The sequence below is a fragment of the Ambystoma mexicanum genome, chromosome 4p, assembly GCF_040938575.1.
Source record: "Ambystoma mexicanum isolate Mex_15411 chromosome 4p, UKY_AmexF1_1, whole genome shotgun sequence".
In the NCBI taxonomy this organism is placed as follows: domain Eukaryota; kingdom Metazoa; phylum Chordata; class Amphibia; order Caudata; family Ambystomatidae; genus Ambystoma; species Ambystoma mexicanum.
Window position 1 is genome coordinate 1,172,798,889 of NC_090927.1, and position 13,554 is coordinate 1,172,812,442.

Here is a 13,554-nt window from a genome sequence, read left to right on the forward strand (position 1 = left end):
ATGTTCGAGACATGGGTCTGGACTGGAGTCTGGAGGGTGGGCCCTCTGTTCCATTGGGGCCCTGGAGAGGAGGGAGAGTGTGTTGCTTCCAAGGGTTGGGACCGAAGTGCAGGTGATGGTGGGTGAGTGTGGAGTGATGGTGTGCCCTGGGGAGAGTGAGGAGAGGCTGTCCTGAGAGGACGGGAGTTCCAGTGACTTTCAGGGTCAGGGTAGGTGGGGGATTTAAGATGGGGTGTTTTTGCTAGCATAGTTGGGGTGGTGTGGGGAGTTGAGGACCAAGCAGCTAGGCCACCTTTTTGGCTAGGCTACTTTTTTCTCTAGGCTGGCACTAATGCTTGGTATAATTGAGCAGAAAGGCGTTGATGGTGGGGCCTGGTGAGTTGAAGAGTCTTGGGCTTTGTGATGATTGTGAAGGTGGGGGTTTTAGGAAGCATGTGTTCAAGACATGATCCAGGACTGAAGTCTCAAGCATGGGGCCCTGTGGTCCATTGGGGCCGTGGAGAGCGGGGCGAGTTTGTTGCTTCCACAGGTTGGGACAGAGAAATGCAGGTGGTGGTGGGAGAGTGTAGAGTGAGAGTGTAGAGTGAGAGTGTAGAGTGATGGCGTGATCTGGGGAGAGCGAGGAGAGGCTGTCCTGAGAGCACCAGAGTTGCAGTGACTTTCAGGCTGGGGTGGAGGGTGTGGTGATGATTTAGGATGGGGTGAAATTGCTGGAGGCTTACATAGTTGGGGTGGGGGATGGAGGACTGGGCAGCATAATGGAAGAAGTATTCACCTTGCCAGATGGGCTGGGGAAGGAATGGTCTCAGTTTGGCTACAGAGGTCGAAGCTCCTGTTGGTTGCAGATGTTCTCTGCCAAATCTGACCCACCAGCTCCTGGGTACCGATAAACACAACCCTGGCACATGATCACTGGATCTTGAGGTGGTCCAGAGGAACAGGCAGAAGAGCTTCAACTATTTTGTTTGCTCCAGCTGTTCATGGACTTGGTCCATGCTGTACATAATTCATGTTGCACTGTTTCATATGCGTTCCGCTTTGTTGCAATTAAGGTGGCTAGTTTCATATGCCCGTTTGCTTGTACTACTCATATTTTGGCATGCATTTTATTTCCAATGGAGTGGTCCTCCTTCGCAGACTTCATAATAATCGGAATGGTTATGCTGATTCTCAGCAGACACCATCAACATTTGAACTATACATGTTCTAATATGCCTTATATTCTATTATTACCAGCCCACTTTTTTGGATCACAAGCTAAATGCCAACCATGGCCCCCGACAGGCTTTCTAATCACAAATGCAATTTAACCCTTTCATCATTAAGTAACAATCTATAATTAATGTGTACATGAACTGTACACATTCGCACATACAACTTACCTTACATGCAAGGGCACAGTTAAGTACATTTTATTTCAGTAGTACATATATTCCATTGGTATCCTGTAGTTACAGCGCCAGTAATTATTTCAAAGTAATTTACTTCGATGTAATTACTTCGAACATCCATCAATAACATATAAGGGTTTGTGGGTAAAGGGGCAACAAGGATGCGGATAGTGGCTTCAGGTAGGGGTAGTAGTGTAGGGGAATTGGGAGGCCATATTTCAAGGATTGTCTCCCTACCAGGCGTGAGTTCTCCCGCATCGCAATCCCACCCAATTAGAACCTGGCAATCCTTCTATATAGTTTCATCTACCTTAAAAAATACATTTAATACCCCACTAGCTCACAGCCTACAGAACCTAATAGTATATTGTTTTTAGTTTATTTATGTATACACTTGTAATGCGCCGGAGCACTCAGGCATCAGGGCACAAGAAGAAAGATAAAGATGAAGATAAAGAGGGCAAGAAAGACACTACAGAAGAGGACAAGAAAGGCACATTATTGAAAAAGAAGAGTTTTCAATTTCTTTCTTAAACTCAGATTTTCATCCAACCGCAGTTGTTTAGGGAGTTCATTCCAACTCTTAGTAGCTTGCAGAGCAAAAGCTCTGCCCAGGCCTCTTGCTCTTTTACACCGCAGCGCCAGCAAGTACGCCCTGTTGCTCGACCTTGTAGTTCGCCCCGAAGAGTATGCAGCTAGACCCGCTTTCAGATACTCGGGTGCATTACCATAAAGACATTTATGGGTCAGGGTCAGCGTTAAACTGAATGCGTGCAGCTAGTGTAGACTCCTTCTGGGTGCGGAAAAAGGCTCATGCCTAGGGATGTTCTTGACGATCCGACAGCATCATTTTGTAGCACCTGCAGGCGTGGCAGTCCGTTTGTACCGATTCCAACGATGAGCGTGTTACAATAACCTAATCTAGGTGCTATGAGTGCGCGCACCAGTGTAGCACTGTTAGCCTCGGAGACATATGGCTTAATTAATCTCAGAAGTCTGAGAAAGCATTGGGTTTTATTGGAGACATAGTAATGTGAGCATCCAGGTTTAAAGATGATTCAAACTTGACACAGAGTTTTAACTGTCTCCGCCACCTTGATTTGTTCAATCATAAAACCTTTATACTGACAATCCAGTTTAGCTCTGGCCTAAGGTGAGCCAAAGAGCAGAAGCTCGGTTTTACTAGCATTTAGGCACATGCCATTATTAGGCATCCATTTCTAGATTTTGGTATATACCATGTTTATCCTCTCACAGTCTACTGTGTGAGAGCCACTCAGCTCGAACACAAGCTGGGTGTCATCAGCATAATTGGTCAAGTGTACTCTTAATCCTTCTAGGAGATCACAAAGAGGGTGGCAGGCACGTTAAAAAGAGGAGACAAACATGCGCCCTGTGGAACTCCACATTTTAGCACTTCGTCAGACGAGGAAACATTTCCCCAAACGATCCGAGAGACTTGGTTAGATAAGAACGAGTTAATCCAGGTAATTGCTTCGGATGAGTAAATACCAGCCCCTCTCATGTTAATCAGGAGCTTATCGTGGTCAACAAGGTCAAAGGCTGATGACAAGTCCATCATGACAAGTATAGGATACAAAACCATCATGTCTTCTATTCCCCTGCCCATCACCTCACCATGTTTTCCCACACAAACACATAATTATTATAATTAGAATTGTTCTTTCATACCATGCTTAATACCAGCAAATGGTTTCTAAGTGCGGGATCCGGATCAGAATCTGTGTTGTGCTGCATTATCTTGCTTCCAAGACAAATGCCTTGCCACTGAGCTATCCTTCCTAACATGGTCAACCCTTGGAATAGACACTTCTGTCAGCTGGCTTGGCAAACCCACTGCTCTCCCTGGACAGAGACATGGTTTCTTACAAACTAATCTGGTGAAAGTGCCCAAAACTTCTAGGGCCCACTTGAGAAACTCTCAAGTCCTTCAAGCAACCACTCATCAACTACATCTAGTACTGTGCTTCTGTTGACTCTATACATTGCCATCACAATAAGCTCTGCTCTAAATCGAGTAGCACATTCATGAGACCTTCCCCAGAGGCATATAGATAACTAACCACAGTAAAGTAACATGCATCTCTACTACCATAATAATATCCCATTACTATCTTGCCAAATGCTATCCCCACTGAATTTGTTTGTTCTAATCTCTCTTCCCAATCACTTCCTCTCCCTACTAAGGTCTGGCAACACACAGGGGAGGTCACAATATGCTTCATATCCGACAAGGCCAGGCGCGGTAAGACAAATATGGTGGTGATGGGTGCAAAACGAACATAAAACAGATTTAGAAATAGGGAATCAACAAGGGTTTTCTCAACTTGTCTCCCCTTCTCAAACTCTCTCAGTCTCTACCACTCCCCTATGTCTCCAATATCCTCCCATTTGTGATCTTCATCTCCCTCTTGACCTATCGGTACACCGTTTGCTTACACGCTCAATGGTGTGCTTCCACCCTCTGCTTCCCCTTTCTTCTTCTCTCCCCTTACTTCGGTCACACTTGCACTACCTGCACCTCTACCCTTTCTCTTTCCTCTCTTTCTACCTGTACCCGTCCCTCAATTACCCCATCTACTCCTCTGTCTTCTGAGCTTACAGACACACTGTATGTCTCTCCCAACTGCCTTCCTTCTCCCCACCCTACCACAGTAGCTCCTACCTACCACCTTTCACTCTCTCCCCCACTTTCCTGTCACACACCCTCTTCCACTTACTCTCACACCCACTCTAAATCCGCCTGCAACTATCTCCCCTCTATCTCTCCATCTCTCACCTTCTTTTCACTCCACTTGTACACTCCTTCACCACACTACATTCACCTGGCACCACACTCTCCTACACACAAAACCTTACGTGCACTCTCTCAGAACATTGCCAGAGTCTCCTCAGCACTCCACTCCACTGCCCACCCTCCACCTGGTCACTTCATCTATCAACTCTCTACCTGATCTAAGTCGAATACCTTTCAATCTCCTCTGTGCTGACTGGGCTTTTATACCGCCCAGGCTTTCCACTTTCAACACCCCTGCTGGCTCTCATTGGTCCTCCTGGTCACATGCTCCCATAACCAATGGCTGGCTAAGGAACCCCAGGAAGGCTCCAAAAATACTTTTAGCCCTGCCCCCTTTTCAGTCTCCATTTGCAAGGTTGCAGCCACGGGCTGAGGATGCTCGTTTTCCTGGAAATTTTTCTAGTGCTGAGAAGTATAACTTTTAATTTGAATTGGGGAGGATGTTTCCATCTCTCCTGCTCCACTAAAGTCTGTTCACACGCTCACTCCATTTTCTGTTGCCCACTATTCGCATTCGGTCCATGTGGGGTGGATAGGTTTGGTGTTTCGGGTCTCATCTCTGGCAAAAAAAAAATTCAGTTCTCTTCACAATTCCATTCCCTGGTTCGGGGCCAGTGTTTTCTTGGTTGGGACCAGGTGCATTCCGGTAGTTGCTGGCCTGAAAAAGACAAATGAGAACTCTGCCCAGAAAAAGAGGCTGACAGGCATTGAGGAAAGGACAGTGGTAACCAGCAGACATGCACAATGCATACTTCCTTATTCAATCAAACATATCACTCAAGAGAGACGCCGTGGTGAACACAAAGCCAGAGGAATGTCGCGCAACACAGACCGGCAATCCAGATGCTCCTTCAACCACGAATATGAACTCTGAAATGGAGTTTGTATGCAGTGGGCGGCCATTGCAGAATGCCGGCAGACCCACGTGCACAGGGATTAGCTCGGGAGACCAGCTGAGGGAGAGGGCCTTTGGAAGGGGAAAGGGGAGCATTTAGAAGGGCAGAAGATTGAGGCAGTGCAGGTTGTTTGGGTGGTTTGAAGGGAAGAAAATGCAGACAGAGAAGACAAGTGGAGGAAGGACGGTGCAGCAGGGCATGGAGGAGAATTGCAGAGAGCAGGAGCAAGGTGAGGTATTGGCTGGTGAAAGTGGTACTTGGGTACGAGTGCGTGTATGGTTAATGAAAAGAGTGACTAAGGTGTAAGCGTAGGGGGTGTATGTGGGAGTAAGTAGGTGAAAGAGATTGAACGAAGGGTGACAGAGAAGGAGAGGATGGGGAGAATAGTTGATTGTAGAGGAAGGAGAGGGTAGGGCAGAGTAGTGGGAGGAGAGTGGTGGGAGTGGAGGGCAATGGAGGAGAGGGTAGTGGGAGAGGAGGAGAACAGAGAGTAGAAGGAATAGAGGAGAGAGAGATAGAGAGAGAGAGAGAGAGAGAGAGAGAGAGAGAGAGAGAGAGAGAGAGAGAGAGAGAGAGAGAGAGAGAGAGAGTGTGTGGAAAAAGTGGGAGACGAGGAGAGTTGGATTAAGAGAAGGGAGGAGAGTAGGAGGAAAAACATCTAGGTGAGGAGTACAAAAGTGTGATAGGTAAAGACTGGGTGGCAGCTGAATGACTAGAAGGCATCCACACTTAAGATAATTCTTCTTGTGGGACCCCACGTTGGGATTCACCTAGAAGACCCTGGAGGGAGTAAGAGATGAGGCGGTGAGAGTTAGGAAGTCTCAGCTAGGATGGAGGGAGGCTCAGAGAAGATGAGGGAGAAAAAAACAGCCCCTAGTGGAACCCATTTAAACCCTTAATGAAAACCTTTGAACTGTCTTCGAGAGTTGGCGGTTTCTTGATGCCGTCTATGACAACATATTAAAAGAAAAAGGTATTTCATGATACAATCAAAAAATAATCAGTTTGATATTAAGCTTGTTTTATTTGACCCTTCCCTCTGCGTGCTGCACAATGAGGCCATTACATATGTAACATATAAAGTACAATATATAATAAAATAGCTAACATAACACTTTACACATTTATTTAAAAAAATCCCTAAAAGTTACTTATACAAAAATAACAAACAAAAATAAAATCAAAAGCCTAAAAAAAAACAACTATAAAAGATTTGTTCTAGGAAACGTTTTAAGGCCTCGACAAAAAGTTACAATGGGGAATGTTAAAGTGCAACGTAGAAAGTTCCAGACCCTAGGGGCAACTATTAAGAAGGCTGGAGTTTGACTTTTTCCACACTTTAGCAATTGTCAGAATCAGCCGATTCTGACTAGGTGAGGAACATGCCCACTCAACAGTTGAAGCTTTGATGCAAAGTTGCTTGGAGCAAAATCAATGCTGTGTTAAAATCAAATCCTTTAATGTTAGGCAGCCAATGGAGCAAAGCCAGCAGAAGGGATACAACATCACCTTTTCGAGCCCTCAGTTTTAGACAGGAGGTTGAATGCAGTGTAAATTAAGACGGGCACACATTCCATAGAAACTCCAGTCAGCAATACATTCCGACCGTCAATCTGGGAAAGTACAAGTGCTTGCAAACCCATATTAAGCAGATCATATTTGGTAATAAAGTTTTTCTCTAGTAAACACAAGTGAAATTGGGCTGATGAGGATTTCTTGGCTACATGTAAACTTAAAGTGGTGTGTACAGTAAAAGTCAAAGAAAGCTGTCCACTACTGAAAGTATGGGAGTAATACTACAATGGGGTAAGATTGCTAACCATCATTGGGCTAGATAAAATGTCTTTTCTAGGTCAAACAGAAGAATTAAATTGCTAATTTAAGGCTGGCCGCACCATCCATGCTACAATCTCGGAGTCAGTTTACAAGGTGGTGGACATTCTCTGCTGTCGGCATTCCAAGATATGACTGCAGCAAGCATTGGTCAACAAACCTGAATCAACCCTTAAAGTGAGTGGCACAGGAGTTAGTGCTAAAGTTAGCAGTAAACCTCCAGATCAACCAAAAGAGTTGGACTACTGAATCTAACCCTGAATGTAACTCGACACAACGGCATAAGCGGATGCACCGCACAGTTTAACAGTATACATTCACGTTGCTTACTTCTTCAGTGAGTGCCCCGAATACTGACATGGCGTCAAGCAGCAGGCTAGCCGTATAGAAGGACTTTATCATGTTTCTGGAATTAAAAAAAAATAGAATACTTTACATTTCAGTCAGGGCTCACTAAATAACACTTCTTAGTGACATCAGTATAGTGAACACACAGTCCAAGTTTATTTAGAGAACGTTTTCACAAAAATCCATTCACATATTAAACATATGATGTACTAATATAACTTATAAACACACCAATGTTAAGAATGCTACTCCTCTCAATTTTAAAATACTAGCCAATTCATAACAAATTTGGGTTTATTGCATCATGTTTTGGTAAGACGAGAGATTGTTTACATATACCTACGTTATGAAATAAGAACAACATTTTTCAATAGTTTTCTAAAATAACACATGCAACAGATCCTGCAATGATCAGTTACTAACTGTATATTATTAACCTGGCGGGCTCAGGGTTGGTGGCTCCCAGCCAATCAAGAGGCTGAGAACAGGGGCTTTACCACATGGTAAAACCCCCGCTCCGATCCTCCTCAGAAGCAGAAGGCCACCATCTTCCCTGCCAGGAATCAGGTAAGTTTGGCCCCCACGCCCCTTTCCTCTACTTTCTCCACCCCAAACCCAAATTCCACACCACCCCAAACCCAAATTCCACACCATCCCCACCCTGCCCACTTACCTTGCACTTTTTTCCCTCGCCGGTGCCAGGAACACTGTGTTCCCAGAGCAGATCTGTCACAGCAATGGCCACCATGGAAAGGGAGAAGGGACTACATGTAGTTCCCTTCTCTCAGATCCATGGTGGCGGTGGCCATTTTGTTTTGTAGTTTTTATTCAAGTTGAAAAACGGCAAACACGCCATTTCACAACTTAAAAAAAAACACTATTAGTATCCCAGTACAACATGCCGGGATACTAATAGCAATAAACCCCTTCAGGTGGCGGCATTACTGGGGAAGGTAATGCCCCGTGCGAACGTTAAAGCCCTCGCTTCGCTCTGGCTTCTAACTGGTCTGGGGCATCACCTGTCCTGGTAATGCCCCTGCCCGTCGTTTCTTTTTGCTTAATTAGCACATGGAGATCATTACTGACCTCCCCGCAGCCAATCAGAATGTTTAGAGTGTGGTCAATAACGATTGGTATTGACTGCATTCTGAAACGTATGTCTTCAAATACAGACAGGAAAACAAAAATGAAATTTCCAGGTAACATTTCTTGCAACAAGGCACTTGCTTTCTCCAGGAGCACTTTTTTTTGCTGCAACATCATGTTTAGCATAACGAGAAGGCTAAAACACGGGGAAATATTTTCACTTTCTTACTTTTGCACTAAACCGAATACATGTGTATGTTAAACCTATTTCAGTTCAACAAAGTTTGCAATTCAAATGTTTAACTTATGAAGACATGTTGCCAAAATACTACAAAATAAATCCACATTTCGTTTACTAACTTAGTTTGTCTATTTACTTAACCCACTATCAAATTAGTAATGTTGGGGTGGGGCTGGGGGTCGTTATCACTTTGAATTATAGAACTCTTCCCAACTGGCGATAACTTGGCGGCTGGTCGCTTTCTCTCGATAATGACCCTTCTCACTGCCTATAATAAAGGAAGTCTTTCTGGATAGGGAGGTATCAAGCACTCTCAGTAGCTTTTAGACAGTGCTGTCGTTTGCAATTTAAGTAAACGCTTTCAATCTCCAGGTTTAATGGCTAAGGCTTCCCCCAGATTCCGTTGAATATGTTGGGGTTTCAATGTTCGAGTAATTCCTTCCAACAAGTCCTTCCTCAGAGAATTAGGAATCTTGTTTAAAACCGATTTCCCTAATAAAGTCAGAATTGTTGGAGTAAGTGATCAAAACTGAGTCGTTGCACTGGCGATAATCCTGGCAGATCAGTCACTAATTCTGCTGGGATTTAATTGGATACGGCTGCAGAGCATCAAGCACTGCATGGCACTTGTGGGGTGCTCCTTAGTTAAGAGAGGGGTTTGCAGTGCTAAAGCTTTGCTGACGCCTGTGGCCAATGTGATTTCACCAAAAGTGTACCTGGTTTTGTGCTGCATAGGCAAACCATTTAATATTTACGTGCTTACAAAAAAAGACATACAGCATGATAACGCAACAGGTCGAGTAAAGGAAAATAAATATAGGGGAAAAAAACAAATTCAAATACACCATTGATGTATAATGCTGGAGAAACATATGCAAAACTTAAATGACATGCATATAAATGAAAATCTTATCAGTGGCTCAGCTTTACAAACTTCAGTGGTCTCTCTTAATTCAAAGGCCCCAGATACATTGGAGATTGTATCGAATTCCAGAGAAAGTTCCCCGGAAATGGCTCCACAAAAGATGACCCGTGGAGGTGTAAAGGCCAAAAACCCAGACTCTGAAAACCTATCTGGAAAATAAGTGATCACAAAAAAAACCTGTCATAACTGTGCTGAGAAACCAGAAATTAAAACATCTTCTCACGACCAATAACGAAAGATGAAACTGTTGCTTCACCTGCTATGGTGGATTCTGTAATGATGCCGAGGGAGATGGACCACCTAGCACCCTTCAATGGGGATATTTCTGAAAGGGAAGGACAGACGGTTTTGCAGTCGACTGAGTCCTCTTGGCTAGCCTCAGTAAAGATGAGGAACCGATTTGCCACATTAGCAGCACACACAGAGCCTATCTGCATGAGAAGTTGTCCCTCTCCAGCATCATCAGAAAGGCCTTCTTCTGGGAGAGCCTGCACTGTAATTGACTTGTTGGCTAATAAGGTATCGAAGCATCCGTGTTTGAGTGAGGAGTCGGAAAAACAAAACGAACCTCCATCAATGGAGGATCCCCAATTGTCTTTGTCAGCAGCTGAAGATTCCTACAAGACGTATAAGGAAGCTCTGCTTGAAGCACTGGCGCCTCTACCCCCAATATTTATATCCTTTAATTTGCATAATTGGGGGGGGGGGATCAAAAGCCTTTCAGGGTGTCAAGGGGGCTAGGGTGCCACAAGAATGAAGAGATGGAACCTGTATATATATTAAACATACAAATACATTTATTCAAGGCCTTTGAGTTTCAACACAATAGTTAATACCAGTAACACTTTTAAACCAACACAATCCTACTAAAATAAATACATACAAAACCAAGGGGCCTAAAGGGTTAATGCACGAAATGGGTCCACAACCTAGAAAAGGGAAGGACGCAGGTAGTGCAAAGACTCTTTAGGTAGTTCTGCAGTAATCACAATCCGAACCGAAAGGCAGTCCAGTCCCTAAGAAGAGGGGAACCTATTGCTCAAATGTACTTGCAATGCTGGCACACACGGTAGTGCAGATGGGTGAAAACGGGGTCTCTTGTAGGCTCTGTAGCAGCTCAGGAAGGTGGGTGAGGTGATGCAGAATAGGTTCCCACTATTCGTGGAGGGTCTACCCCTGAGGACAAAACAGGTTCCAGGAGTTGGGAATAGTTCGATAGCTCAGGCTATCTGTGGAAAGGAGAGGGGCCCTCAGGGGCCTCTTGTGCGTAAAAATTGAGGATGTGCTAGGGGCCACCGATAAGGGTTGCAATTACTCACCGACCCCTGGCGCACTCCGGACCAAACTTCGGCAGTAAAGTCCAATTCGGTTGCAGGTTCAGATGTGGCAATCTCACGGATTTGCGGCTTTCAGCAATGAAGTTACAGCATTGATTCCCAAATGGGAGAGTGGAGATTTCTCCGCTCCTGGTGGATGGATCAGGCCAGTTTCACTGTAACAGGCTTCAGGGCACAGAGGGGCAAAGCTGCAACGCACTTGCAAAGTTAGTCACCATGGCTGGGCGACACTGTAACCACGTGTACTCCGGTTCGGGCGCTCTCTATTTACTCCAGACCTGGGAACGCCAAGTGTATGAAATTCGTTGTGAGAGTACCGTGAACACAGAGCTTGCGATGTACCAAGTTTCAAGGGACTCCTGAAAACTGCGGCGGTATCAGAGCAAAAGGTCCTGCGTAAGCTGGTCAGCCCACTGGTTGGCCCAGGCACACTTCCAAAAAGGCTTAGTTGCAGGGTTTGATGAAGGTGCCGAGAATAGTTAGTCCCACTATTCCAAAGGGTCGAAGCGCCTTCGCAGACCTAGTTCCATCAGATGCCGAGGGGTCCAGCAGGACGACAGTGAGCTCAGGGTGCCAAACCTTCCAGCGGGTCACCAGTGGTTCCTCAACTTGGCTTCTTAGCTTCAGGATACTTGAATCCTATCCTTTGTTCAGTGAGCACTCAAGAGATCAACATGGTATGGGTGTTTGGAGCCTTCTCTTATCCTGAATATCCTTTTGCGCCTAAACAAAGAGGACCCAATGGGAGATCTGCTCACATACAGGCACACCATATGTTGACCAATCACGGACCACGGTGGTTCCAGGCATTCACAGCACACCATAATCTTGTCACCCAGCATGTGTAGTGGAACCAGACAGTTCAACCCACATCCTGGAAGCACACATACAAGGCATGCAGAAGCCCGCAAAAGCTTGGCGTTTCCTGAAAAAATGCATGCCCAAATAAGGACTGACCCGGGCAGCTCGACCTGGGGAAGGTGAAGGGGCAAGATGGCCAAAGGACAGGACAAAGAAACTTGTGGCATGGCCATTTTGGATCCAGGCCACATATTTGTGCGAAACACGGTTTACCTGGCAGGAAAGTGTTAAAAATACATGAAGATACGCTGCCACCAGCCCTGTCCCAAGGCACATCTGCACTTCTCCTAATAATTCCTTCGAGAGTATCTAGGGCCTTTAGAAATGACAGAAAGACCCAAGTGCACTATACTGGAAGGTATATTGTGCACTTGCAACATGTTGCAGAAAAGGTACAATATTGACAAGGACTAAGGGAAACAAAGTCTCCTAGTACTGACTTTATTTAAGGGCATGTCAGTATTCCCATAATAACGTGAGCGAAAAAGCCCAGGGGAGGGCAGCTGAAGGCTGTGCTCCTCTGGCAAAGTCAGACTATGGTGTATAACAGCAGCAAAACGTTAGGGGGTACACAACTGGAGGGAAAATTACACATGAAAAGGAAATATTTCCTAACACCAGCAACCCTCCTGGGTGAATGGCAGAGGTGGGGATGCGAAGTCAGACCTGTGGTACTAACCTGGACTCGTTAATTGAAAATCATAAAACCACGAAAGAAACGAACACAGCCGGTGAGAGTTGGCAAGTAACCTGATAGACCGGTGTGTGTTCAAGTTTGAAGTAGCAACATTATATCACAAGTAAAGGCTGCAAGGATGAGATACAAAGAAAGGCAGACCTGTGAATGAACTTTGAAGTAAGGACAGCTGTGAGATCAGCGATACCAAGTAACAGAGTGGTCTGGTGAAAGGATAGTAGCCTGCTCGAAGGTTTCAGTGAAAGGTACATTGTTTGAAGCAATAAAGCAAATGAACAGTGAAGTGGGCAAGATTAACTCCCAACGAAGGCAGAGTGAAAGTTAAAACGTGAACTTTGAGTCGTAATGGTCCTGCAGTGGTCTGTAAAGAAAGCCACGCACATTCAAAAGTCTTCCACATCCGAAAGTGGTCCGAGCCAACAGAGGGAGACCCGAAGTACAATACGATTGGTGAAGGGAGCCCCTGTGCAAGTTTTGTTGAATTTTGTTGTGAAGGGTCCGAGCCCGACAGAGGGGGACCTAATTGAAAGTTTTTGTTGAAACATTATTTGGAAGTCAGGAAAAGAGATTTTAACATGGAAGGCCCGGCATGCCTCGATCTACGTTTTGGAACTGTGTTAGGGAGAATTCTCTGTTAAGGCTAATTTCGCAAACCTAGTGAGTCCCCCACCAGCTTTGCTGGATTTTTGGGGTTTATTTTTTTCTCCTGCTAAGAATGAGACTCTTTTTCTCCCACTCTTAGACATGATTTGAGATATCCTTTGACTTTGTAACATGTTTTATGGGCTATGGGGTCTTTTACTCCAAAGGGTTTCATGTGGTTTTGGTAAGTGTGTTACACAGCACCCTCAGTGCAGTAGCACAGGGGTGTCATAGTGACCCCCAAACATAGACGCCATACCCTGGGACTGACTACTGTCTCCCAGGGCATGTAAAGTCACCATTGACTTTACTAGTCTTAAATTGTGAACAGAACCAGTACAAACCATCATATTGTGGAAGTACTGGTAGGGGTAATTAGATTGCCCCTGGGTCTGTTTTTCCCGGGGGCACTGTGCAGTCCCCCCTCGTCGAGTTTCTGGCTGGTGGCAGTGGTTACCACGCAAAATATTCCACCAGAA

At 45.2% G+C, this 13,554-nt stretch overlaps 1 protein-coding gene across 2 annotated transcripts in view; it reads right to left on the minus strand.

Moving 5' to 3' along the window:
- Positions 1-13,554, minus strand: part of VTA1 (vesicle trafficking 1) — a 673,843-nt gene that overhangs the window by 257,534 nt on the left and 402,755 nt on the right. For both annotated transcript variants that reach the window (XM_069606814.1, XM_069606813.1), the window contains exon 4: positions 7,269-7,344. In XM_069606814.1, the coding sequence (XP_069462915.1) occupies positions 7,269-7,344 (76 nt within the window). The remainder of the gene's footprint in view (positions 1-7,268; positions 7,345-13,554) is intronic.